The sequence below is a fragment of the Lithobates pipiens genome, unplaced genomic scaffold, assembly GCF_037356315.1.
Source record: "Lithobates pipiens isolate NorthernLeopardFrog02 unplaced genomic scaffold, aLitPip1_a1.2 Scaffold_8, whole genome shotgun sequence".
Lineage (NCBI taxonomy): Eukaryota > Metazoa > Chordata > Amphibia > Anura > Ranidae > Lithobates > Lithobates pipiens.
The window spans coordinates 600,895,138-600,922,757 of NW_027507903.1; the positions used below are offsets into that span (position 1 = coordinate 600,895,138).

General features: G+C 44.5%; 1 protein-coding gene across 1 annotated transcript in view; it reads left to right on the forward strand.

Moving 5' to 3' along the window:
- The window catches only part of LOC143961281 (uncharacterized), a 42,028-nt gene extending 14,817 nt beyond the window's left edge, over positions 1–27,211 (forward strand). Inside the window, exons 5-12 of the mRNA XM_077470532.1 lie at positions 2,998–3,056; positions 4,942–5,135; positions 15,747–15,809; positions 15,897–16,062; positions 18,916–19,080; positions 22,166–22,266; positions 23,843–23,919; positions 26,413–27,211. Coding sequence (XP_077326658.1) covers positions 2,998–3,056; positions 4,942–5,135; positions 15,747–15,809; positions 15,897–16,062; positions 18,916–19,080; positions 22,166–22,266; positions 23,843–23,919; positions 26,413–26,448 — 861 coding nt within the window. The 3' untranslated portion in view covers positions 26,449–27,211. The remainder of the gene's footprint in view (positions 1–2,997; positions 3,057–4,941; positions 5,136–15,746; positions 15,810–15,896; positions 16,063–18,915; positions 19,081–22,165; positions 22,267–23,842; positions 23,920–26,412) is intronic.
- The last annotated feature ends 409 nt before the right edge of the window (positions 27,212–27,620 follow it).

Below are 27,620 nucleotides of genomic sequence, written 5' to 3' on the forward strand. Positions count from 1 at the left end.
CTCTGTATGGTCTTATGCCCTGTACACAGAAATTCAGACGGAAACAGTCTGATCGGATTATGTTGTCTGAAAATCCGATCATGTGTGGGCTCTATCAGACTTTTTCTGTCGGAAATTCAGATGGAAAAAGTTTGAAAGCTGGATCTAAAATTTTCCAACAACAAAATCCCATCACACTTTTTCCGATCGTTTGTAGAGAATTCCGAAGGACAAAGTGCCACGCATGCTCAGAATAAATTACGAGACGAAAGCTATTGGGTACTGCCCTCTACATAGTCCCATCGTACGTAACAAACGTCACCGTATTCAGAACAATTGAATTTTCCAACAACTTTGTCCGACCGTGTGTATGCAGCGCAAGTTTCGGCCAAAATCCATCTGAAACATTGGCATTTCAGATGGATTTTGGCCGAAACTTGCGCTGCATACACACGGTCGGACAAAGTTGTTGGAAAATCCAATCATTCTGAATGCGGTGACGTTCGTTGCGTACGATGGGACTATGTAGAGGCCAGTAGCCAATAGCTTTCGTCTCGTAATTTATTCTGAGCATGCGTGGCACTTTGTCCGTCAGAATTCTCTACAAACGATCGGAAAAAGTGTGGTGGGATTTTGTTGTCAGAAAATTTTAGACGGATCTTGTGGTCGGAATGTCCGACTGTGTGTACAGGGCATTATTGTTCACTGAATGTTGCAATTGGTTGCGTATAATTTCCACCGCTTTCTATATGATACTACCATCACTGGATTTTTCTCATTGGTTCTAAATGTTCTCTGCTTTCTTAAATCTCCTCTATTAATGCAAATTATAGATACCTGCATATATTTTGGAGGTATTTATTGGTCTTACTATGTTGTTACATCATTTTATGAGGCCTTATGGTATTTGAGGTAATTTAGCTTGCTTCTGAACTGTTCCTACATGAATGGTGTGGAGTGACATCCTGAAGTTTAGATGCCAACGTTGTCATTATTATTGCTTTTAGGTGGAAGGTAAAAGTTTATATTTATAGAATTGTGTTTTACCTTTTTGTTAAATTTTGTTTAATAATAAAATTAAATATTTGAGATATTGAGTAGTGGAAGCTCCTTAATTCACAATAGTAATTACCATTTCTCTCTGTTTCCTTTTTTTATGGTCTTTCCCATAATTATTACTGTTCCATGTTCATAGTTAGAAGATTGCCCCGCAATGTAAAAGAGTGAGCACACTGATTTTGATCTATATATGGATCAAATCATCCCTTACAAATTTTTCTTTTTTATAAGTGGTTCTGAATGTTACCATTGGTTGCAGGGTGTTTACTTACAATTCAGTGTTTCTTATTGGTAACATAAGGGAATAATGCTGTTAGTCACTAAATACCAGACTGCTGGATGTTTCCCACATGTGTCCATGGGTGGCCAAGGTTTCTCTTCTGTAAGTACACTCACAGCACAGTGATTGTTAGCACTGTTATCGACAATTCCCGGTATCTATTAATAATCAGAGGCCAGTAGGACCGGCTCCCCATCATATGACCACTGTGACAGACAATCATAGTGTTCACATTATCAGGTAGTGCTTTCATGCCCCCCAGGTGTAAAGGCCCTGTGGAAGGGGCACTGGGGCTGGACAGGAATAGGCTAAAATAATGTTTACTAACTGACTACCATGTACCTGTATGCAGACCCTGAGATGACAACCCTGGCTCTTGTACAGTTTCTGTCTAAGCAGCCCTGGATGTTGAGACAGGTACTGCAGGGGCGAAGGAAAGGCACGAATGCCAAGGTGTAGACACCGAGCAAGAACTTGGGAGTGCTGGCATCTGACAAGCACAGGTACAGCTGGGGATGTACCGTGGATGCACCAAGTTCAGTTGGTGGTGGAGTCAGGTCCTGCATCTGGTTAAGTAACAGGGAATGGACAGACACCAGGACATAAGCATATTTAGAGTCAGGAAGAGGCAGAAGTCAGCAACAATCAGGCAGTGAGGTACAGAGTCACTACACAGAGGTGTGGTCAGTAGTCCCGGCCAGTAGCAAAGGCATACAGCAAACATGAGTAGACAAGGGTAATCCGAGAGCAAGGTCATAGAGGAAGCCTGGTCAGTTACAGGATCGCAGATGTATATCGGGATTGGATCACAGGAACAAGACTGAACACCTTAGAGCCCTGCTGCCTTACCTGAAGTCTGAGGGTTGAGTGCAGCTATTCAGTATATGATTTGCGACCTTCAGACCTCAGCAGTCTGTAATGGGAACTTTGATTAGGGTAATAGCATTGGTCTCTACTAGCCTCATGTAAGATGTTACCAAGTCATATTGTGTTCTGCAGCCTATCCCCAGTCAAAAATGTAACATGTCCACACTTTCTGACACTCATTTAGTCTTTTCCTTCTTCTTCTTCTTCTTCTTCCATGTCATACTTACCTCCACTGTGCAGCTTGTTTTGCACAGAGTGGCCCTGAATATCCTCTTCTGGGGTCCCCTGGTGGCTCTCGCGGCTCCTCCCCGCATCACATAACCCCCTAGGCAAAGCGATGTCCAGAGGGCGCGCTCCCCAGTCCAGCATTTGCATCCACAGACACGAATGCCGGACTCGGCTACGGTGCCCGCGTCATTGGATTTGATGGACAGCAGTGGGAGCCAATAGCTGCGCTGCTATCAATCTATCCAATCAAGAGCCAGAACTCTGTGAAGAGAGAGACAGCGCGTCCCCGCCGAGGAGATGAAGAGGCTCGGTAAGTAAAACTGGGGGACAGTGACTGCCAGGTGTTTTTTCACCTTAATGCATAGGATGCATCAAGGAGAAAAAACATGAGGGTTTACAACCCCTTTAAGCCCTATACTTCGTATTTAATTCATACAAAGAGACAAACGTTGTGAATCAGAAAACAGCTTTCATTTGCATTGCTACCGATGGCTAGAATTCAATTGGTTACTGCTCAGAATCATATGCCTTAAATTTTGTATACATATAAAGGTTTTACCATTTCTCTCTGTTTCCTTTTATAGATGGACACTCATTATGAGAACATTGATGTTTATACCGGAGTAGAGATTATACAGATAAGGTGAGAGTTGCCACAAATTATCTTTAGATTCCCATAGAAAGTGACATAGTATTATTCTCCTAAAAATGGTACAAGGGTAGTTTTGAGCATAAATAAACTGTTGGTTCCACCCTGATTAGATTTTTCTAGGCATAAGACAAGAACAGGCTCACCTTCCTTTTTTCCATCTGCTATCACTAAATCCAGGTTACTTATTTGCTCTTCAGCCCTCTACTTTTACTTTATCTTCTCTATTTCACGTTGTTCTGTTTTTTGTTTTTTTTTGTCTGATAGGATCAGCAATGCAATGAGCAATAATCCAGAGCAGTGGTCGTCAACCCTGTCCTCAAGGCCCTTGGGTTGATGGAGACTAGAATACTGCAATCACTGAGCAGCAAATGATATCACCTGTCATGTATTTCAGTTATCTTGCAAACCTGGCCTGTTAGTGGGCCCTGAGGACAGGGTTGATGACCACTGATCCAGGGGATGCAAAGGGTTCCTTGAGCAATCAGCAATTTCTGCCTCTCAGATAACTAAACACTAAGACCAGTAATGTTTTTAGCTATCTTTGAAGGGGGAATCTTCCCACTGACCACAGATGTAAGGCACATTCTTCCCACTAACCATTAGGCTAATGTACAATGAACTATAGATACTGTATAGTAATTAACAGAGGTTTCTTTAGACTGGAAAGTTATTTCAAAGATTCTTCCATGTTAAAAAAGTTGAGAATGGCCGATTGCCTGTTGCCACCAACACAACCTATATGTGTGTTGTCACGATTTAGCCTATAGATTTACTGCCTGTGTATTATTACCTCCCTGCTGCAGTGTTCTTCTAGTCCTCGGATTCCTTTCATATGTTTTGTTAGCTTCTGTCCTCCTCTATGGGTGTTGCCTGCTATTCTCTGTGTTGACCTCAGTTTGATTCCTGGTTTTCCCTTCAGTCTTCTGCTGTTATACTCTGCACATATTAAGTGGTCTCTGCCTTCTCAGCTGGGTGCATCTGTGAGCCGGAGCTGCTGTAACAGCTTGCTGCAAGTCTATCCCGACCATCAGGGGCTATGGTGAAGAAGCAGGCTAGGGCTTAGACCCCGCTCCCTGGGGAATCCCGAGTTGGTGAACTACATTATCACAGACTCCTGACATGTGGATGCAAAAAGGGTGGTTTTTAATGTATATATGTTGCACATATTTGTCTATTGGCAGCAGACGTTTCTGTGCTAAGAGTGCGTTCACTGTGCGCTCCCAGCACAAAGACTAAGACGTCAATGACAGTTCTTGGTCCTTACTGATGATTGGGAGCTGGCAGGAGCGGCTCCCAATCATGTGACCACTTTGACAGCCAATCACAGACGCAATGTGATTAGGCAAACCTTCCCATCTCCCCCAATGTAGGAACACATGGCTGATTGGCCATTTAGGCACAGAGCTTAGTCACACGGTGGGGGGACTTTTAAAGTTTTCCTATACTTACTGTATCTATTACCCCTCATGGTGGTGGGTGTAAAAAAAAAAAAATAATCAAACTGTTTTGTATTCAAGCAAATCATGAAACATGAAAGGCCAATTCTTGGCTCCCCACCTTCTGATATACCCTTAACAGTCTCCTATTGGTGTTGATTTATTAAAGGCAAATAGACCATTCACTGTGTGAGGGAAGTTGAACTAGAGCTTAGTGATTGTGGAAAAGTTATATTTTGCAAATAATATCCAATTACGTACAGGGAAAAAAAAACAGCACATGATTGGATGATGGCAGGCAATAGAGCTTTGCCCCATTCACCAAACTCTGGGGCAAATTCCTTTGCAAAGTGATCAGCCTATTTGTCTTCTATGAAAAAACCCCTACTGCATTCAGAATAATATAAATACAGGTTTTATCAATTGCTCTATGTGTTTAGGCCTGGAAGTGGTTCAGCTAGGAAAAGAAGAAGTGCTGATGTATCTGCTGGGGATGTTGATATGTTTGTGGAACATGACGTCAATATGGCGATACCATTACAGGAAAACTTGACCGTGATCACAAAATATGATGAAGCATTGCAGACACTAACAGATCAATTAGTGATGCTCCAAAATTGCACAAATGAAGGCTGTAAGTATTTTTATCTGTGAGTAAAATAAGTCAATTGTTTCAGACGTACTGCAAGTGCGTATCGTTACACCACATAGTAAACTTGCCTCAGTTGCATACCCTTTCTTAAGTGGGAGATACTGGTGCATGGTATGTGAGTCTCAAGTGTGCAGAGCACAGCACTTTTTTAGTCATCTTCCTTGGCAGTTGGCCAAGTCCCCTCTCTGCATACTCTTTCATTCCTGGTACATATCACACATCTACCTTGTGTTGTCAAGGGGTGACCTGTTTCCATGCTCCCTTCAGTCTCAGGTCCACCCACAGCAATTAATAAAGGGCACAAGTCCCACCCACTAACATCACTAGGGTAGTGGTATCACTACACCTGCCAACACATAACCAAAGAAGGAAGTGAGGGAAATTATCTACAAAGTGAGGGGATCCCTTGTTGTCACCAGAACTAGTAACTTCTTTGGAAGATTTCTCTTCTCTTCCTGTTGACAACACAATATTTGGGATTTTCTTTACTTTCTCTCATATAGTTACATAGTTAGTAAGGTTGAATAAAGACACCAGTCCATACAGTTCAACCTGAGTGTCTACAATTGTCCCCATCACTGTACATTGCACACTCACATTGGTACCTACCCTCAAGGAGCCCACAATCCAAGGTCCCCATTTATATACTAGGGCCAATTTTGGACATAGGCCAATTAACCTACCTGCATGTCTTTGGAGTGTGGGAGGAAACCAGAGTACCCGGAGGAAACCCACGCAGGCACAGGGAGAACATGCAGACTCCAGGCAGGTAGTGTCATGGTTGGGATTTGAACCAGCAACCCTTCTTACTGCTAGGTGAGAGTGCTAACCACTACACCACTGTGCCACCACTCACATTGATAATGGTAAACAGGAGAGAGGGTGAATCTCCCAAACAGAGGCACAGATATAAATAAAAATCTTACATGGGTTCTAATTCTGCTCCACACAATACAAGAATGAAGAAACGTTTTCTTTAGTTACACTTTAAAATGACGCTAAACTATGATTTAAACCTAGGGTTAACCCCAACCCTAAACATTTATTTTTTAACTCAAATAAGGAACTTCTAATGCTCTCAGCCTCCTCCAAATCTTCAAATGTCTTTTTTTATTGCTGCTGTGATCTGACTTCCTGCTAGAGGATGGCTTGGACCAATGTAACTATGTATATACCATACCTGTGGGATCCTTCTAGATACTGGAAATCACTGAAGTACACACCGCTAGTGATGGACGAACTTCCGACGGGACGTTTCGCGAACGCGAAATGCGAACGGACCCAAACGTTCGCGAAACCGACCGTTCGCCGCGGGCCCCATTGACTTCAATGGGAGGCGAACTTTGCAAACCTTCATGTCGAATTTGCGGCCACGTGGTAATTATTAGGGGGTAAAACGTAGTCCCACCATCTGGACAATGACATAATACATGTATGAGGTGAATTTGGGATCGATAACTACAAGCATTTTTATTTTATTTGGGAAATTGTTCTAACAATTCAGGACTATGGAGCTAATGAAGGCAATGGAGGAGAGGGAAGGTCAGGGACCAGGGTAGGCAAAGAAGAGGGTGCAGGAGATGATCACCAGCAGCGTGACATACCGGAATGACACATGCACCGTGATAGAGGCATCTGACAGCAGCACCGTAATACAGAGCACTGACAGCAGCACCGTGACATACAGCGCTGACAGCAGCACCGTGACATACAGCGCTGACAGCAGCACCGTGACATACAGCGCTGACAGCAGCACCGTGACATACAGCGCTGACAGCAGCACCGTGACATACAGCGCTGACAGCAGCACCGTGACATACAGCGCTGACAGCAGCACCGTGACATACAGCGCTGACAGCAGCACCGTGACATACAGCGCTGACAGCAGCACCGTGACATACAGCGCTGACAGCAGCACCGTGACATACAGCGCTGACAGCAGCACCGTGACATACAGCGCTGACAGCAGCACCGTGACATACAGCGCTGACAGCAGCACCGTGACATACAGCACTGACAGCAGCACCGTAAGCAGCCCCAGGAGGAAGTCAGCACAGCACAGGGATGGTGTGATCCCCTCATAATAAGAACCCCCAGGAGGAAGTCAGCACAGCACAGGGATAGTGTGATCCCTTCATAATAAGAACCCCCAGGAGGAAGTCAGCACAGCACAGGGATATCATAAGCAGCCCCAGTAGAAATATGACACCGCTCAACCTCTTCAAAGAGGAGGGTAGGGGCATATAGTACGGTGTGCTTTTTTGGGTCAAGGAAGTGAGCCAAATGAATTAAGAAGGTCTGTGTGCTTGATTAAAAAAATAGTTTATAGACATATACATGGTCTACTGGTCACATGTGTTGAATTCCTCCGAGATCCATGCCTCATTCATTTTTAGAAATGTGAGGTAGTTAACACTGTGGTGAGCTAGGCGAGTACGCTTATCGGTCACAATCCCCCCTGCTGCGCTGAACGTCCTTTCGGACAGGACACTGGATGAGGGGCAAGCCAACAGTTCGATTGCAAATTGGGCAAGCTCTGGCCAGAGGTCAAGCCTGCCCACCCAGTAGTCTAGGGGTTCATCACTCCTCAGAGCGTCCACATCGGCCGTTAACCCAATGTAGTCGGACACCTGACGGTCTAGGCGTTCCCTGATGCTGGATCCGGATGACACCTGTCGATGGGTCGGCTGAAAGAATGACCTCATATCCGAAGTCACCAACACATCTTCAAACCGGCCTCTTCTTGCAGGCGCTGTTGGATTGGTACCCGCAAATCCTTCTCTGGGAGTGGGAATTGCTCCTCTGCCAGCGCACGCAAAAGCAGAATGCAGCATTTCTCGAAGCAAGGCCTGGAAGTGCTGCATTCTGACAGCCCTCTGCGACGGCGGTAACATTTCCGCCATTTTGTGTTTGTACCGGGGGTCTAAGTACGTTGCCACCCAGTACTGGTCCTTGACCCTCATGCTTTTTATACGGGGGTCCCTATTAAAACACTGGAGCATGAAGGCCCCCATTTGCACTAAAGTGGAAGCGGTGTGGTGGCCTGGCTCCTGCTCATCATCCAGGATAATGTCGTCCTCTTCATTCTCCTCTCCCCATCCTCGCACAACAGGGATCCCAGAAAGGTTTAAAGCATGCTCTTCTTGCTCCTGCTCATCCGCCCCGGCACCATCCTCCTCTGACTCCTCATCAGACTCCTGTTGTTGACTTGTCTCAGATAGAGTAGCCCCCCCTGGGAATTCATCCAGCATTGCGACTTCCTCATCTTCCCGCTCCTGCTCCTCCACAGCCTGATCAATGACACGACGCAATGCACGCTCCAGAAAGAAGGCATAAGGTACCATGTCACTGATGGCGCCATGGCTGCGACTGACCAGTTTGGTGATCTCCTCAAATGGCCGCAGAAGTCTGCATGTGTCGCGCATGAGCAGCCACTGGCGCGGTGAAAAAAAACCCAGCTCCCCAGAACCGTTTCTTTCGCAGAGTTCATACAGGTAGACGTTAACTGCACGTTTCTGCTGGAGCAGCCTATCAAGCATATAGAAGGTTGAGTTCCATCGCGTCGGGCAATCGCAAATAAGACGTCTGACCGGCAGATGGTGTCGCCGCTGAATGTCAGCAAGGCGAGCCATGGCCGTGTAAGATCTTCTGAAATGGGCCGAGATTTTCCTTGCCTGCCGCAAGATGTCCTGGACCCCAGGGTATTTGACAAGGAATCGCTGCACGACCAAGTTTAAGACGTGTGCCATGCACGGCACGTGCGTGATTTTGCCCTGTTTCAATGCGCTAAGCAGATTGGCACCGTTGTCACACACCACTTTACCAACTGTCAAATTGAGCGGTGTTAGCCACTCATCTGCCTGTGAACGCAAAGCTGAAAGGAGTGCCGGGCCAGTGTGGCTCTTTGCTTCCAGGCACAACAGACGCAGCACGGCATGGCAACGTCTCACCTGGCATGTGGAATAGGTTCTGGGGAGCTTGGGCGGTGCAGTGGAAGAGACGCTAGCAGCGGAAAAGGAGGAGGCAGCTGAGGAGGAGAGGGAGGAGGATGGAGTAGGAGGAGGAGAAGAAGAGTCAGGCCTGCATGCAATCCGTGGCGGTAAAACCAAATCTACACGGGTGCCACGGGTTACATGCTTGACGGCCGTCAGAAGGTTCACCCAGTGGGCAGTAAAACTGATATACCTTCCCTGCCCGTGTTTGCTAGACCACGTGTCTGTGGTCAGATGTATCTTGGCACCGACACTGTGTGCCAGAGATACATTCACTTGCCGCTGAACATGGCCATATAGCTCTGGGATGCCCTTCTCTGAGAAATACTTCCTTCCTGGGACCTTCCATTGTGGTGTTCCAATGGCCACAAATTTGCGAAAGGCCTCCGAGTCCACCAGTTTATATGGCAGTAGTTGGCGGGCTATGAGTTCTGACAAGCCAGCCGCCAACCGTTGGGCAAGAGGGTTATCCGGTATCATCATTTTTTTACGCTCAAACATTAGGCCCACGGAAGCCTGCCTTTTTGCAGAAAAATGTGAGCTTGGCGTGATGGAAGGTGGAGTGGAGGACAATTGTGAGGAGAGAGGAGAAGGAGAAGTAGAAGACGAGGCTGGACGGTGAGAGCCTGCAGTGTGGCTTTGTGTGTTCCGTTGCTCCCACTGGGCTCGGTGATGGCTGCTCATGTGCCTTCTTAAGGCGGTCGTCCCTAGGTGAGTATTGGGCTTACCGCGACTAACGCGTTGACTGCAAAGATTGCAGATGGCAACGCTATTGTCAGCAGCGGACACGTTAAAAAAAGCCCACACTGCGGAGCCATGTGCCGGTGTCCTGGGAGCGCCAGATGTGACCGTACATGGTCGATGACTCGCTCCTGATACATTTGCAGTCTGCTTTGTCCCTGCTGTGCAATGTAAGTCATTGCTGCTTCTCCTCCCTATCTGCTGGTCCATATCTCCCTCTGAACTCCCCTCCTCTTCCTCTCTTGTGGGCACCCACGTGACATCACTAGACACGTCATCATCAACGTCACCTTCCCCACCGCTATAAGTAGAGATCTCGGAGTAGGCAGCAACACCGGGGACCAACCTCCTCCTTGGGCTGATCTGGGTACTGGCGTCAGACTGCTGAGTAGCGCTTGTTGCTACCTCCTCTTCCTGATCCAATACCAAGAGTGGCTGCGCATCAGAAATGTCCTCTTGATATGGATCGGAAAATAATTCCAGTGACTCAAGCGGAAGGTATGTGGTGGTGGTGGTGGTGGTCGTGTTGTTGGTGGTAGTGTCTTTGGGGGTGCACATAGCAGAGAGTGAAGAAGAGGGTGCAGATCGAGAGGATGAGGAGGGTGCAGAAGAGTAAGGCTGAGCGAGCCACTCAACCAAGTCTGGTGCATCCTTTAAAGTAATTGAACGCACCTTCTGCAACTTCCCACTTTGGCTCAAGCCTGTTGCTCCTGCCCTACCCCTACCACCCCTGCGGAAGGGCCTGCCTCTTCCTCTGCATGTCATTTTTTAAATGACCCTGTGACAAAACTCTTAGTCCCTATACCGCTGAAGGACTGCTGCAGTATAGGTGAGCGGTCAGCAGTGGTGCACGTCAACCCTATCTATTGTGGACCTATAGCGGTCCTTACAGAACAGCAGACTGTACCGCACTCAAGCCTATGTACCGTAGCACCCTATACCAAGTTACCAGTCCTTATAAGAACTTTTGTGGACCAAGCAGGTTGTGTATTAGTGTTTAGCAGACTGTACGTCAGTCCCTATACCGCTGAAGGACTGCTGCAGTATAGGGCAGCGGTCAGCAGTGGTGCACGTCAACCCTATCTATTGTGGACCGATAGCGGTCCTTACAGAACAGCAGACTGTACCGCACTCAAGCCTATGTACCGTAGCACCCTATACCAAGTTACCAGTCCTTATAAGAACTTTTGTGGAACAAGCAGGTTGTGTGTTAGTGATTAGCAGACTGTACGTCAGTCCCTATACCGCTGAAGGACTGCTGCAGTATAGGTGAGCGGTCAGCAGTGGTGCACGTCAACCCTATCTATTGTGGACCGATAGCGGTCCTTACAGAACAGCAGACTGTACCGCACTCAAGCCTATGTACCGTAGCACCCTATACCAAGTTACCAGTCCTTATAAGAACTTTTGTGGACCAAGCAGGTTGTGTATTAGTGTTTAGCAGACTGTACGTCAGTCCCTATACCGCTGAAGGACTGCTGCAGTATAGGGCAGCGGTCAGCAGTGGTGCACGTCAACCCTATCTATTGTGGACCGATAGCGGTCCTTACAGAACAGCAGACTGTACCGCACTCAAGCCTATGTACCGTAGCACCCTATACCAAGTTACCAGTCCTTATAAGAACTTTTGTGGAACAAGCAGGTTGTGTATTAGTGTTTAGCAGACTGTACGTCAGTCCCTATACCGCTGAAGGACTGCTGCAGTATAGGTGAGCGGTCAGCAGTGGTGCACGTCAACCCTATCTATTGTGGACCGATAGCGGTCCTTACAGAACAGCAGACTGTACCGCACTCAAGCCTATGTACCGTAGCACCCTATACCAAGTTACCAGTCCTTATAAGAACTTTTGTGGAACAAGCAGGTTGTGTGTTAGTGATTAGCAGACTGTACGTCAGTCCCTATACCGCTGAAGGACTGCTGCAGTATAGGTGAGCGGTCAGCAGTGGTGCACGTCAACCCTATCTATTGTGGACCGATAGCGGTCCTTACAGAACAGCAGACTGTACCGCACTCAAGCCTATGTACCGTAGCACCCTATACCAAGTTACCAGTCCTTATAAGAACTTTTGTGGAACAAGCAGGTTGTGTATTAGTGTTTAGCAGACTGTACGTCAGTCCCTATACCGCTGAAGGACTGCTGCAGTATAGGTGAGCGGTCAGCAGTGGTGCACGTCAACCCTATCTATTGTGGACCGATAGCGGTCCTTACAGAACAGCAGACTGTACCGCACTCAAGCCTATGTACCGTAGCACCCTATACCAAGTTACCAGTCCTTATAAGAACTTTTGTGGAACAAGCAGGTTGTGTGTTAGTGATTAGCAGACTGTACGTCAGTCCCTATACCGCTGAAGGACTGCTGCAGTATAGGTGAGCGGTCAGCAGTGGTGCACGTCAACCCTATCTATTGTGGACCGATAGCGGTCCTTACAGAACAGCAGACTGTACCGCACTCAAGCCTATGTACCGTAGCACCCTATACCAAGTTACCAGTCCTTATAAGAACTTTTGTGGAACAAGCAGGTTGTGTATTAGTGTTTAGCAGACTGTACGTCAGTCCCTATACCGCTGAAGGACTGCTGCAGTATAGGTGAGCGGTCAGCAGTGGTGCACGTCAACCCTATCTATTGTGGACCGATAGCGGTCCTTACAGAACAGCAGACTGTACCGCACTCAAGCCTATGTACCGTAGCACCCTATACCAAGTTACCAGTCCTTATAAGAACTTTTGTGGACCAAGCAGGTTGTGTATTAGTTTTTAGCAGACTGTACGTCAGTCCCTATACCGCTGAAGGACTGCTGCAGTATAGGTGAGCGGTCAGCAGTGGTGCACGTCAACCCTATCTATTGTGGACCGATAGCGGTCCTTACAGAACAGCAGACTGTACCGCACTCAAGCCTATGTACCGTAGCACCCTATACCAAGTTACCAGTCCTTATAAGAACTTTTGTGGAACAAGCAGGTTGTGTATTAGTGTTTAGCAGACTGTACGTCAGTCCCTATACCGCTGAAGGACTGCTGCAGTATAGGTGAGCGGTCAGCAGTGGTGCACGTCAACCCTATCTATTGTGGACCGATAGCGGTCCTTACAGAACAGCAGACTGTACCGCACTCAAGCCTATGTACCGTAGCACCCTATACCAAGTTACCAGTCCTTATAAGAACTTTTGTGGAACAAGCAGGTTGTGTGTTAGTGATTAGCAGACTGTACGTCAGTCCCTATACCGCTGAAGGACTGCTGCAGTATAGGTGAGCGGTCAGCAGTGGTGCACGTCAACCCTATCTATTGTGGACCGATAGCGGTCCTTACAGAACAGCAGACTGTACCGCACTCAAGCCTATGTACCGTAGCACCCTATACCAAGTTACCAGTCCTTATAAGAACTTTTGTGGAACAAGCAGGTTGTGTATTAGTGTTTAGCAGACTGTACGTCAGTCCCTATACCGCTGAAGGACTGCTGCAGTATAGGTGAGCGGTCAGCAGTGGTGCACGTCAACCCTATCTATTGTGGACCGATAGCGGTCCTTACAGAACAGCAGACTGTACCGCACTCAAGCCTATGTACCGTAGCACCCTATACCAAGTTACCAGTCCTTATAAGAACTTTTGTGGACCAAGCAGGTTGTGTATTAGTTTTTAGCAGACTGTACGTCAGTCCCTATACCGCTGAAGGACTGCTGCAGTATAGGGCAGCGGTCAGCAGTGGTGCACGTCAACCCTATCTATTGTGGACCGATAGCGGTCCTTACAGAACAGCAGACTGTACCGCACTCAAGCCTATGTACCGTAGCACCCTATACCAAGTTACCAGTCCTTATAAGAACTTTTGTGGAACAAGCAGGTTGTGTGTTAGTGATTAGCAGACTGTACGTCAGTCCCTATACCGCTGAAGGACTGCTGCAGTATAGGGCAGCGGTCAGCAGTGGTGCACGTCAACCCTATCTATTGTGGACCGATAGCGGTCCTTACAGAACAGCAGACTGTACCGCACTCAAGCCTATGTACCGTAGCACCCTATACCAAGTTACCAGTCCTTATAAGAACTTTTGTGGAACAAGTGAGTTGTGAATGTTTAGCAGACTGCAGCAGAAGGGCAGCAGTCAAGTATAATATCCTTTCTATATTTGGAAGAAAGAATATTATACATGTACAAGCCTATTACTGTACCACTGATACCAGTCCTGAAAAGAACCTTTGTGGAACTAATAATAACAGCAAGTCTTTAAAATTACCCTCACTGCCTGACAACACTGCTTCCTTCCTGTCCCTATACAAATTGGCAAAAAAAGAGAACGATTAGTGGTTACTGGAACAGCTCTTTTGTGGACCTTGATAGTAACAGCTAATGATGATGATGATGATGATGATGATGAAAGACTAATCTGGCTGTCCCTGTAGCATACACCGTCCTTTCCCTTTCTCTAAACTAACAAAAGACACTCAGGCTGCTGCAAGAATCAGCAGCACAGCAAACCTATCAACACCTAACACCTATACCAGTCCTGAAAAGAACTTTTGTGTACCAAATAGCTAGTGGTTTATCTCTCCCTACTCCACACAGGAACCTGTCCCTATCTTAACAGAAGAAAGAATGTAAAATGGCCACCGGATCGGGTGTATTTATAGGTTAGGGGGAATGTACAAGTGTCCATGTGCTGTCATGTCTCAATTGGCTGTCCTGTATCACATGATAAACGTGTCACCAAAGGTTAAAGTTCTTGTATACATTAAACACGTAAGTCCGCCGCGGCGAACGACGGAAAAAGGCGTTCGAACGTGCGGACCGCGAATGTCGGAAATTCGCCGCGAAACGACCGCCGGGCGAACCGTTCGGCCATCACTACACACCGCTGCTCCAGAGCCCTGCTGTATTCTCAACACAGGAGGTTGGTCACTTTTTACTTTTAAGAGACTGCTTTACATATTCTTAATGATTGCAAAGTAACCTTTGATTGGATGAGGTGGAGAAGCAGGTGATGTCAGGCTCTCTACCTAGTCCAATCAGAGAATGCCTTGGATTCACTGAAAAAATGCAAAGCATTCTCTGAATGTTGATCATGCTGAGCGGCTGATCTCCTGTGTTCAGAATGCAGCAAGGCAGCCACTCGGCATGGAATCTAAAAGCAAGTAGAGATCACAGTAGTAAAATTGCCTACTTCAGCAATTTCCAGCTTCCATAGGGATCACACAGGTATGGCAAATGCATAGTTACCCTGGTCCAAGCTGGACTACTGTAACTAGGTAAAAAAATGCCATAGCTGGAATTCTTCTTTAAAATAAGACAAGGGTGACAAATAATAATGGTCCTGGAGCCTACACCTTTAAAAACAGAATTGTTTTCCTCACTTTTATTGTCACAAAATATCATTATGTCATAAGTAATGTATGGAAGGGCACTAGAACCAAGTAAAAGAATGTAAAATGTCTAAATTCCTAGTAGAGTAGTAGAGTATGTCAGAATTCTGAGATACTATCTGGGGGCACTCTGAAATAATATGTCAGAATGTTGATCATCTCAGAATCCTGAGATATCATTTTACGATTCAAATGTATTATCTTAGAGGGCTTCTAGATTTTTTTCTTACAGTGTTCTGGTGCGTTATCCATAATTTCGACATATTATCTCATCTTAATTCTGATGTTTCCTTTCTCAGAGGACTTTAAGACATCATCTAAAAATGATAAGACTTGTCTTTCCTATACCTGGCTGCAGTGCTCTTCCATGCAGATGGACTGGTCTTGTGATTTCAAAATGGAAGCCACATAAGCAAAATGCTGCCTTATAACATGTTAAATAACCACAAGAGGATTGTTGCAGTTGTGCTTTTATTTACTATATTTCCTTATTTTACCTTATAGCTGGATTCTGTATCTCTAAAGAAGGTTTGAATATCACAAGAGTGAACCCCCCAACCGCCAATGGTAAGATATTCCATCAGGTCAATTCAAGTTTGCCGCTGTATATGTTTCCTACCTCAGTAGCAGCCTGAGTATACCTTGTCTTCACAGAGCTCTGCATGGAAACACTTCCCTCTGGCACCAACGAATTTTATAGTCCGTACTTTTCCACCAATGGACTGAGCTGCATATCTGACTGTGATCCTTTATCTAACAAATACATAAGCTGTAACACAGGCACTTGTCAAATCAAGGAGAAAACTGGTCGTGCGTGCTTGTAAGTATTTACTTGAAAGCAATTCAAAGTTGTGTGCCTTTTTTTTTGCGGGGGTGGGGTAGCATAAATTGTCCAAAGAAGTAGGATTGGCACAGCCATGGTCATAATGCCATCTGGAGGATAAGTTATATAGCTGTGAATTCCATACTATGATTTAATTCACCCTTGGAGGGTGGATTGTTGTGCAGGAGCTTTCAAGAGGCAGCTCTTGGGTGAACAATCACCACTGTTATGCCGCGTACACACGACCGGACTTTTCGACAACAAAGGTCCGACAGAACGAATCCATCGGACAATTCAATCGTGTGTGGGCTCCATCGAACCTTTTCTGTCCAAAAATCTGATGGACTTTAGAAATAGAACATGTCTCAAATTTTTCGGCCGGAACCCTGCCGGACTCAGTTCCTATTGAGAAATCCATTTGTGTGTTTGCTGGTCCAACGGACAAAGACCGACCCAAGGGCAGCTATTGGCTACTGACTATGAACTTCCTTATTCTAGTCCGGCCGTATGTCATCACGTGCCAATCCATAAGACTTTGGTGTGATTGTGTGTGGCCAAGTCCGTTCATTCGGAAAGTCCGTCGGAACTCCTCCTAAAGTCCGTCAGGAAGACCATCGGACCTAGTCCGTCGAAAAGTCCGGTCGTGTGTATGCGCCATTAGGCTCTTGAATCAGTGCATCAGAAATAAAAAAAATTGAACATCTGACAAGTACTCGAGTCTAGAAATAATTTGTTTAGAGTCTTCATTAAAAGCCAACTCTTTGGCATATCTATGGGATCCTCCATCAGGGCTTGTTAATATTAGACAAAGGCAGATCCAGACAAGAAAGGGTAAGTACATCAGACATACAGTTTGTGGTAGTGCACAGAACCTGGTTCATTTGCTGGTTTCACCAGCCAATTTTGTATTGGAAGTCTTTACCTTCATATGTTTGCATCTACCTTAGCCTAACATTTTCGTAAACCCAGTAAAAACCTTGAAACATATTGGATTTTCAATGGATACTGTGGCCAAAGAATATTCAGACTTCAGTATTTTTTCAGTGCTTTTCTTTTCGCATCTATGAGGTGTGGTCACATTTCTCATTTTAGACTCTCAACCCTCCATGTGCAATAAAAAAACTCTTTGTGCAGTTACACATGCCTACCTTAACAGCTCTACCTTGGCATAAAGGCAATTATATCTAGTATCTTCTGAGGTAATGCTCCTGTGGCCTAAGAGCTAGCAGATGTGACTTGGACCTTTAAAATTTGATGTAAGCATAACTTAAGGTTGACGTTTAGGTATGGTCAAGCTTGGGTCAATGTATGTACTCCAAAGACATGCTGGTAGGTTAATTGGCTTCTGTCTAAATTGTCCCTAGTATATGAATGTGAGTTAGGGACCTTTGATTGTAAGCTCCTTGAGGGTAGGGATCGATGGGAATGTACAATGCATATGTAAAGTGATGCGTAAATTGACGGCGCTATATAAGTACCTTAAAAAATAATAATATGTATGTGCCATACCTGTGAGATCATCGGAAGCTGGAAATCAATCTAGTTGGCACTACTACTACAGTGATTGTTGCTAGCTTCTGGGTCTCTTGCCGAGCTCCTGCCCATTTGCTTACTGAACACTTAGCACGGGCTCCATTCAGAGAATACTTTCCATTTTCTCAATGAATGAAAAGTGTTCATTGATTGGATAAGGTAGAAATTGTGACATCACCGACCTGCCTCTTCATCACTTTAAAGTGGAATTCTGGTATGGGGGTTCAGTATGACACTTGCGCTAATGTGAGAGTCAATTATGATGCAACCACCATGCTTGTGGAATGGAGTTCAATTTCACTTCTGGGCTTTGGTCTTTAGGATCTGATAGATGCTGGAAGTGGTCATGGCAATGAGCAGACCAACAGTGATAGGGAGAATAAATTGGCTTCTAAAAACTTTTGTTTTCAGTTTAAAGTTCTGCCCCAGTCTTCATCGATAAATTATTTCAGCAAATGTTTTTTGTTTTTTTTATTAGAAAACAAAGGCAACTTATTTTAATGCCTTAATATGTATAAGAGGGTTAATAGTTAATAGGTTGAGATCCAAGCAAGTCTAGTTATTAGCTGATAACAGCTGTTGGGTTAAACAGAGTGGCACCCCCACCTTCCTGCTAGTAGACAGCAATATCTTAAGGACGGGTTCACATATGTGCGGTTGCAGGTTTGTGCCTGGGGGTCCGGAGAGTGTCTGTTCAGGGTTCAGGTGTGATTCAGGTCCAAATTTTTGCATGAATTCGCACCAGGAAATTGACACTTCCGATAGTGTCAGATTCTCTTTAACATTTTGGATAATTTATTTTAGCAACAGAGTCAGTTTATGTTTGTAACACATGTGAAATATCAGCTGTCTGGGGTGCAGTGTCTCAATGTGTTGAAGGGAAGGGTGTGAGGCAGCAGCCCGTAGAGTACTACATTCAACTTGGTTTAGAGTCAACCCTTTCCATCCTTTACTGACCCATTCTGCTGCCTGGGGGCTCCTCTACCTGAGAAGAGAAGCCTGTGCCGAGCAGCAGTGATCAAGTGGTGAGGTTCATTGTCTGCACCAGTGGCATTCCTAGGGGGATGCAGGGGTGCAGTTTTCACCAGGTACTGGCACATTGGGGGTGCACCTTACAACTGTCAGACAGGAAGAAGTGGCACTGTAGTGTTAGTATCATGGATCCCACTGCAGAAGAAGATGCGGGGTGCCCACATCATGGGCAGGGGGCTGGGGCACAGCTTAGCATCTTTGCCCTGGGCATTTGACGACCTTGACCCACCACTGATTGCAAATATTCCTGTTTTAATCACATTGGCCTATTTTGTCTTTGCACAGCTGTCCTCAGACAGACATCTACCTCTATATGTACTCCGACTGTAAAGGGCCCCTACTGAAGATTGGTTTGTACGGAGGAGTCGGAGCTGCCATAGCTGTCCTGTTCCTTGTCATAATCGTTGTGGTTTACTTCTTGTTCAGACGTGGTAAAGACAAAAAACTACTGTAAGTACTGTGTTTTGTTTTTGTTCTTGTGCTGTATCTTAATAGGCAAAATTGTTTTAGATAAGGTTTAAACTGTATCAGGAAATGTGTATGTCTAAAGTGAATGGAATGCCCATTTTAGAGACTTGTCATAGGAACATCTGTTCCATTCAGAAGATTTTTCCTCACCTCTAACTCTGATTTCCCACCAATGTCTTTCTTTGTCCAAGGCTCAGTTACTTATTTTTACTTCCCCTGGGCCTCCAGTGTCAAGGAACCCTTAGTGACAATGGTCACAAGGACAAAAAAAAGAATGAATGTCCTCAACAGGGACATAACCAAGATTCAAAATCCCTACTCTATACAAACCTAAAAAATATCCTTACATGCATTTTACCTAAATCTGAATTCCAGGTATGGCTATTCATTCATAGTTACATTGTTCCGGCTTGGACTAATGTACGTATGTATGTACTAAGTCTAGCCGATCCCCATGGAAGCTGGAAATCACTGTAGTAGTAGGCACTGCACCACTATTACAGTGATTGTCGCTGGCTTCCGGGTCCCATACCGAGCAGCTGCAATGCTGCTTAGTGAACACTCAATGGCACGGGCAATACTTAGAGAACTCTTTGCATTTTTTTACAATGAATGATTGGATGAGTTGGAGATTATGGCATCACCGCCCTGTCTCCTCACTTCGTCCAAACAAAAAATGCTTTGCATTCATTGAGAAAATGCAAAGTTTTTTTCTGACTGAAACCCATGTTGAGTGACCAACGTCCTGTCTTCTAAGCAAAGGGGCAGCCACCAGGCACGGGGACCCAAAACCCAGTGGCAACCACTGTAGTAGCGCTGTCTATAACAGTGATTTCCAGCTCCATAGGGATAGGCCAGGTATGTAGGGTTGCCACCTCATCCCTTTAACCACTTAAGGACCAAGCCTTTTTCCGAGATTTGTTGTTTACAAGTTAAAAACATTTTGTTTTGCTAAAAAATTACTTAGAACCCCAAACATTATAAAAACTATTTCTAACACCCTAGAGAATAAAATGACAGTTGTTGCAATACTTTTTTGGTAAAAATACACTTTTTGAATTAAAAAATAAGACAACATTAAAGTTAACCCAATTTTTTTTTATATTGTGAAAGATAATGTTAATTGATACCCAACATGTCACGCTTCAAAATTGCACCAGCTCGTGGAGTGACGACAAACTTTTACCCTTATAAATCTCCATAGGCGATGTTTAAAAAATTCTACAGGTTGCATGTTTTAGGTTACAGAGGAGGTCTACGGCTAGAATTATTGCTCTTGCTCTACCGAGAACACGTGTGGTTTGAACACCGTTTTCATATGAGGGCGCTACTCGCGTATTCGTTCGCTTCTGCACGCAAGCTCGTTTGGGAACAAGGAGTGTTTAAAAAAAAAAATTCTTTCTAATTTATTTTACCTTTTATTGTTTATTTTTACACTGTTATTTAAAAAAAAAAGTTACTTTTATTCCTATTACAAGGAATGTAAACATCCCTTGTAATAGAACAAAGCATGACAGGACCTCTTAAATATGAGATCTGGGATCAAAAAGACCTCAGATCTCATATTTACACAAAAATGAAAAAAAAAAAAAATGGCCCTTTAAGAGCTATGGGCGCAAGTGACGTTTTGACATCACTTTCGCCCAGCAATTGTATGGAGACGGGTGGATGCCATCTTCCCCTCACTCGTCTCCATACCTGACAGGAGACAACACGCGATTGCCTCTGCCACTGCCCACGGCTCCGGTAAGTGGCGGAGGGCACCGGATCGCGGCGAGAGTGGGGGAGGCCCTCTCCCACCACCGATAAAAGTGATCTTGCGGTGAATCCGCCGCAGAGACTACTTTTATCTTGTAGTGGACTGCCCCCTGATGAAGTGGATACCGGGGTTATGTAAGCTAGCTGCTGCCATAACAACGATATCCTCCTTCAAACTGCGGCAGGCGGTCCGTAAGTGGTTAAAACCGAACACATATTATTTACACAGGTTCTGTGGCCGATTAAGGTGGTATCTAAACTCAGCTAGTGCCTTATGTGCATTAAATTAGCCTCAGAACCTGTGTAATTATTATGAGTTCGGGTTTAAAGGGATGAGGGGGCAACCGATTGATCCCAGTTGAACAAATGTAATTATGCAAAAATAACTATAACTGGTATTTAGCTAAAGCAAAAACTTTTGTTGAGGAAGAACAGTCAACAATTCAGTAGCCCCCTTATTAATTATAGTTGTCATTTAAAGAGTTACTATACAAAGCTAACTAAAGGAAGGTGTTTGTGTAATAGAAGACAATAAATACTTAACTTCCCCCTGCCATTACCACTAAATGCTAAACCCATCCTGAGAAATCCTATGCTAAAGTCTGCAAGGAAATCAACACTTCTGTAAGTATCCATCTCCTGGTCCTTGCATCTTCCATATCATAAGAGACAGTGGTGCTGTTGAGGTCAGCAGGAGGTACTAGTGATAGCTTAAGGTCCCGTTCACACCTGGGCATTTGCGATCGGTAGCAGAATCGCGCCAATTCTGCCCACTCTCCCCAAAACGCTCTACAAAACTGACAAATCACACCACGCTTGTTCAGGTGCTATTCAATTTCAATGGCACCTAAACGCGGGTGTGATTCTGCAAACAGCATTTCGCGAAGCTTGTCACCCAAAAGCAGCTCCTGCATGTGATTTGCTGCGATTGCATCACATTTGCGGTAGAATCGCACCTACGTTTAGGTACCAATAAAAAGAGATGGCACCTAAACAAGCGATTTTTCAGTTTGGTAGAGTGGTTTGCGTTTGCAAATGCCCTGATGTGAACGGTGCCTCAGGGAACTGTAGAATCCTGAAAAGTGATGTATGTGATGGCAGCATGGAGAAAATGGAGAAATTACCGTTTTTTTGTTAGTTTAAAAATATATACTATATATAACCTGTATATACATTTATGGAAATTAAAAAACACAAACTTTTTTTGCATTTTTGCTATACCATCATGATACTTGACCAGAGTTAAGGTGTTGTATGTAGTTTTCTGTTAAACAGTCTCCACAACTTTTCAAACATTTTGTGTTACCAGAGCTCCTTTTGCTAACGATCAAGAAGAGAACTGGTGTGAAGAAAATGACAGCCAGTGGCATGTAGATCGCGGGATCACCAACCTGTCTGAAAAAGATGGAGGTAGGTAGTTGCAAACTAATTCTCTTCTGTCTGTGTCACCCTGCAGGAGGAGGACAGACTCATAGCCCCCTTCTATCTGTATCACCCTGCAGGAGGAGGACAGACTCATAGCCCCCTTCTGTCTGTATCACCCTGCAGGAGAAGGACAGACTCATAGCTCCCTTCTGTCTGTATCACCCTGCAGGAGGAGGACAGACTCATAGCACCCTTCTGTCTGTATCACCCTGCAGGAGAAGGACAGACTCATATCCCCCTTCTGTCTGTATCACCCTGCAGGAGAAGGACAGACTCATAGCTCCCTTCTGTCTGTATCATCCTGCAGGAGGAGGGTAGACTCATAGCTCCCTTCTGTCTGTATCGCCCTGCAGGAGGAGGACAGACTCATAGCCCCCTTCTGTCTGTATCACCCTGCAGGGAGAGGACAGACTCATAGCTCCCTTCTGTCTGTATCACCCTGCAGGAGGAGGACAGACTCATAGCTCCCTTCTGTCTGTATCACCCTGCAGGAGGAGGACAGACTCATAGCTCCCTTCTGTCTGTATCACCCTGCAGGAGGAGGACAGACTCATAGCTCCCTTCTGTCTGTATCATCCTGCAGGAGGAGGACAGACTCATAGCCCCCTTCTGTCTGTATCATCCTGAAGGAGGAGGACAGACTCATAGTCCCCTTCTGTCTGTATCACCCTGCAGGGAGAGGACAGACTCATAGCTCCCTTCTGTCTGTATCACCCTGCAGGAGGAGGACAGACTCATAGCTCCCTTCTGTCTGTATCACCCTGCAGGAGGAGGACAGACTCATAGCTCCCTTCTGTCTGTATCACCCTGCAGGAGGAGGACAGACTCATAGCTCCCTTCTGTCTGTATCATCCTGCAGGAGGAGGACAGACTCATAGCCCCCTTCTGTCTGTATCATCCTGAAGGAGGAGGACAGACTCAGCTTCTTCTGTCTGTATCACCCTGCAGGAGAAGGACAGACTCATAGCTCCCTTCTGTCTGTATCACCCTGCAGGAGGAGGACAGACTCATAGCTCCCTTCTGTCTGTATCACCCTGCAGGAGGACAGACTCATAGCCCCCTTCTGTCTGTATCATCCTGAAGGAGGAGGACAGACTCAGCCCCTTCTGTCTGTATCACCCTGCAGGAGGAGGACAGACTCATAGCCCCCTTCTGTCTGTATCACCCTGCAGGAGGAGGACAGACTCAGCTTCTTCTGTCTGTATCACCCTGCAGGAGAAGGACAGACTCATAGCTCCCTTCTGTCTGTATCACCCTGCAGGAGGAGGACAGACTCATAGCCCCTTTCTGTCTGTATCATCCTGAAGGAGGAGGACAGACTCATAGCTCCCTTCTGTCTGTATTATCCTGAAGGAGGAGGACAAACTCCTTTTTATTTCAAATCATTTCTCAGTTCCTGGTGTCACCTCAGACAGAATGTGAGCTAACATCTTCCGTGTTGGTACACAAACTACACTAAAAGGGATTTCATCCCTGCCCATTCCATTTAGTTTTCCCTAGAATTTCACTTTTATATTTTATAAGTAAATAATTAGTTCTGCATTACTTTTTCCATTTGCAGACTCATCCAAGAACAGCTACTCATCTTCAAGGGAGAGGTTTAAACCAGTCCTGGAGAATATAAACACAACAGTTGAGGTAATTACAGGTTTCCTAGCTAGCTGTAGACATTTTTTTTTCTAAACTGACGTTTAGACATAGTTTGGTGATGTGCTGAAGATGCTATAGCTCTTGACGTGTAGACTTAACTTCTTTAATGGTTGTAGGGAGGTGTTCTTTTCATTGGAGGACCCAATCTAATAGTCTACCCCATCTCCCTACCCAAAACAATCATCTAGCAGAGTCTACTACACCCTGTATTCAATGGCCGAGATGGCTATGTATGCACAGAACCACAAGGCCTGCTGATGGAAAAGCTGAAACACTGATGACCTGTACACGCGGTCGGAAATTCCGACAGGAAATGTCCGATTGGATTATATTGTTGGAAAATTCAATCGTGGAAAAAAATTGAGAGCAGGATCTCAAATTTTCAGACAAAAAAAATCCGATCAGACTTTTCCGATCGTTTGTAGAGAATTCCGATGGGACAAGTGTCACGCATGCTCCGATCAAATTACGAGACCAAAGCTATTGGCTAGTAGCCTCAATGTAGTCCCGTCATAACAATCAAATGTCATCACGTTCCGAACGATCGGATTTTCTGACAACTTTGTCTGACCGTGTGTATGCAACACCAGTTTATGACAAAATCCGTCTGAAAAAAACAGACGGATTTTGTTGTCGGAATGTCCGCCGTGTGTACAAGGCATGACTGTTATAAGCTCCTGTATTTGGTAGAGGGTCCACTAATCTGAGGTCTAAGTTGAAGCATATATATATCTGATGGGAAGAGCAAGAGGGCATAGTTCTCATATGAAGGGACTGTCCCTCATTTGGAACAAAATCCCTCTTTCCCCTCATTCCTACTAAGCTGTTCCCTTTTTTAACTTCTGTATAAACAAATGTAGTATTTACTTCCAAAGTTGTTTAACTTACGCTAAACTTTTTCTTCATCATTCGTTAGATTTAAATGCTGATATAAATGAAAACGAATGATGAAAAAAAGCCATAATGGGGACTTATTCCTGCAATTGAGGATATGGGGTGACTGTGTCCATTGCCTAAATATTCTATATTAAAAGAATTTATTTTCTCCCATCTGAGAGGGTTAGGAGGTATGAAGAGATAGTTTGGGCATAGAAAAGTAAAGTTTTTCCTGAATCCTTTTGCTCTTCTAAAGGCCAAAATCAAAATGTAATTTTTTCCAATGCAAGAATTCTAAAATTCCAAGTTAAAAATAGTACATGGATTCACAATTGCAAAATGGTGTGTTTTGGGGCTTTTTCAAACGGTCTTTCAGGTGCTATGCAGGCACAGTATAGTACATTGGGATCTCTATGACCTATTGGTTTCAGCCCTTCTGGCTGTATAGCTCAGAGTTTATAGGCTTTTCATAGCTACAGTTGTGTATGACTATGCTTTAATATTTGCAGAAGGGACCCAGATCATCTCTGCATGAAACATTGTGGCTCTTTCAAGTCCTGCCCCATGCTCTCCCTTCTCATTTGTTGACAGCTGAATTTATTAAAATGGACAACAGATGGCTGATAATAGAGCAGAGACAGGATTGGGTGGGATAGAACTGCCTTTTTACATGGTTCGTTCTTGGCAAAAAAAACAAAACAATGTAATCCCTATAAGGAAATTCCTGTGAGGAATGGTTATATCACTTCCTCTAGATGATAGCACCCCTTCCTCACCTCCCACTAATGTTGATAAACAGACTCGCCAAGAAAGCTTAAGATATAGATTATTGATAATTCAAGAGGTAACCCAGATTAGAAGGTTTGTAGCCGCCATTTTTAGCTTAGAATTTTAGTTCAGGTTAAAATACAAATGTTTTGGTTCTGCGTTAACTTTTAATTATGTTGCAACTCTTCTGAATGGCTGAAGTTTTTTGTGTTGGTGATGCATACCTCACTGTAGCCCAGAAGGAGTTCAGGCCCAACCACTTCACCTAATGCTATGGTAGCCCATCACAAAGGAGCTACTTTAAAGTGAGGGGAAGCTCTGTTTGCACCCTGCCCTCCACAGCCACATTTGGCACTTTTTTGGAGGGAGGAGGGAGTAGGAACTTGGTTTTGATAGGTACTGTACCTGCTCCCACTTCCGGCTCAGATCTCTGCCAGGATCTAAGATGAAAGTTTTGCCCCCCTCTTTCCACTGCAGTCTTCACAGGTCCCAGAGGTCTACAGGACCATTCACAAGGTGCAGCTTGTCTCGCATATGTGCAGTAGGAAACAGGCTGTGAAGCTGCATGGCTTTACTTCCTGTTTTCTTTACTAAAGATGCCGGAGCCCGATAATTGAAGAATTGGCATGTGTGAGGACATCACTGGATCGCTGGACACTTATGTGTCCATATATTAAAAGTCAGCAGCTACAGTATTTTATGGGGAAGCCTGGGGCTCCTCTTTAACCTTATCTGTGTTGATGTTAAGCACTTAGTCTAGGCTCCCTTTTTACCTAGTGGTTCCAAGGGCCTTTGTTGCCACTACCCAACATTAAATCATTCTCCTCTCCTCTTTAGATCAAGATACAGAGACCAGAGATCTCCAGTACGTGATCTGATTTCACGGACAGTGCACAGATGGGGGTCACAAGCACAGAAACCTTACACAGAAAAGTGTGATTTGCCAGCTGCTATCTGATCGTCAACAGTGTTTTTCAACAAGGAAACCATCAAACCATCAACAGATTAAATACTTACCTTCAATGGGTTCATGTAAAGATGATGAAGAAGTAGCCGATAAGAACACAATTTTCTATCCAAAGCTCAATTTTGAGTAAATAAACGCATATCTGACTAAATGCTCTACTCTCAATTCTTCCCTATTGACCTCTTCTTACACCATCCTATCTTGCCCATTTTTCAGTCACTTTATCCCATGTATTCATGTATTTAGCATATATATTTGTAAATTATTATTTTATTTCTATATTCTTTATATTAAAGACAGGTGCATGTGGTGTTTGGTTGTGAGAGACTGTGAACTGGAATGAATATTCTGTGTGCATTTTTTGTATGTACATCTTGCGCAAAGCATAAACTTTTTGTGTAAAAATGTAAAAAGGCCGTTAAGATCTAATATAGATATTTATTTATTGGATTTTTGGAATGTAACATCAGATTCTTTTTTCCGTTATTGGCAATGACCAAAACAAGCAGAACAATGCTCTCTGTGATTTTTAAATACCAGAAAAAAGAGCAATTTTCCAATCGCAATACTGTTTATATTTATATTTATTAACCTGGACTATAAAAATAGTAGTTTCATTTTGATTATTGATTGGCTGTTAGTGACAATAAAAACCTTACATTTTTATAATTCGGTCTTATGTTCTTCATTGACTTAGAAACAAACAGATACAATGTATTAGGAGATAGATTGTTTTCAGAAACAGGTATATTTTTTTTTTTGATGAGTCAAATGCTCTATAAATTTTATTTATTTTTTTAATTGAAGGAAATTGAAAGTTCTGTTACAAATAGTAATCAATTAAATTCCATCCACCATTTCATTAATACTTATTGATTAATAAGTATTATTTGGCTTTGCAGAAGCATTGTCAGATATTAAAGTTGACTGGTAAAACAGAAGGAGCTTGTTCGACCCACTACACACTGGTAATTAGGGATGAGCCGAACACCCCCCAGTTCGGTTCGCACCAGAACTTTCGAACGGACGGAAAATTCATGCAAACTTTAGAACCCCATTGAAGTCTATGGGAATCGAA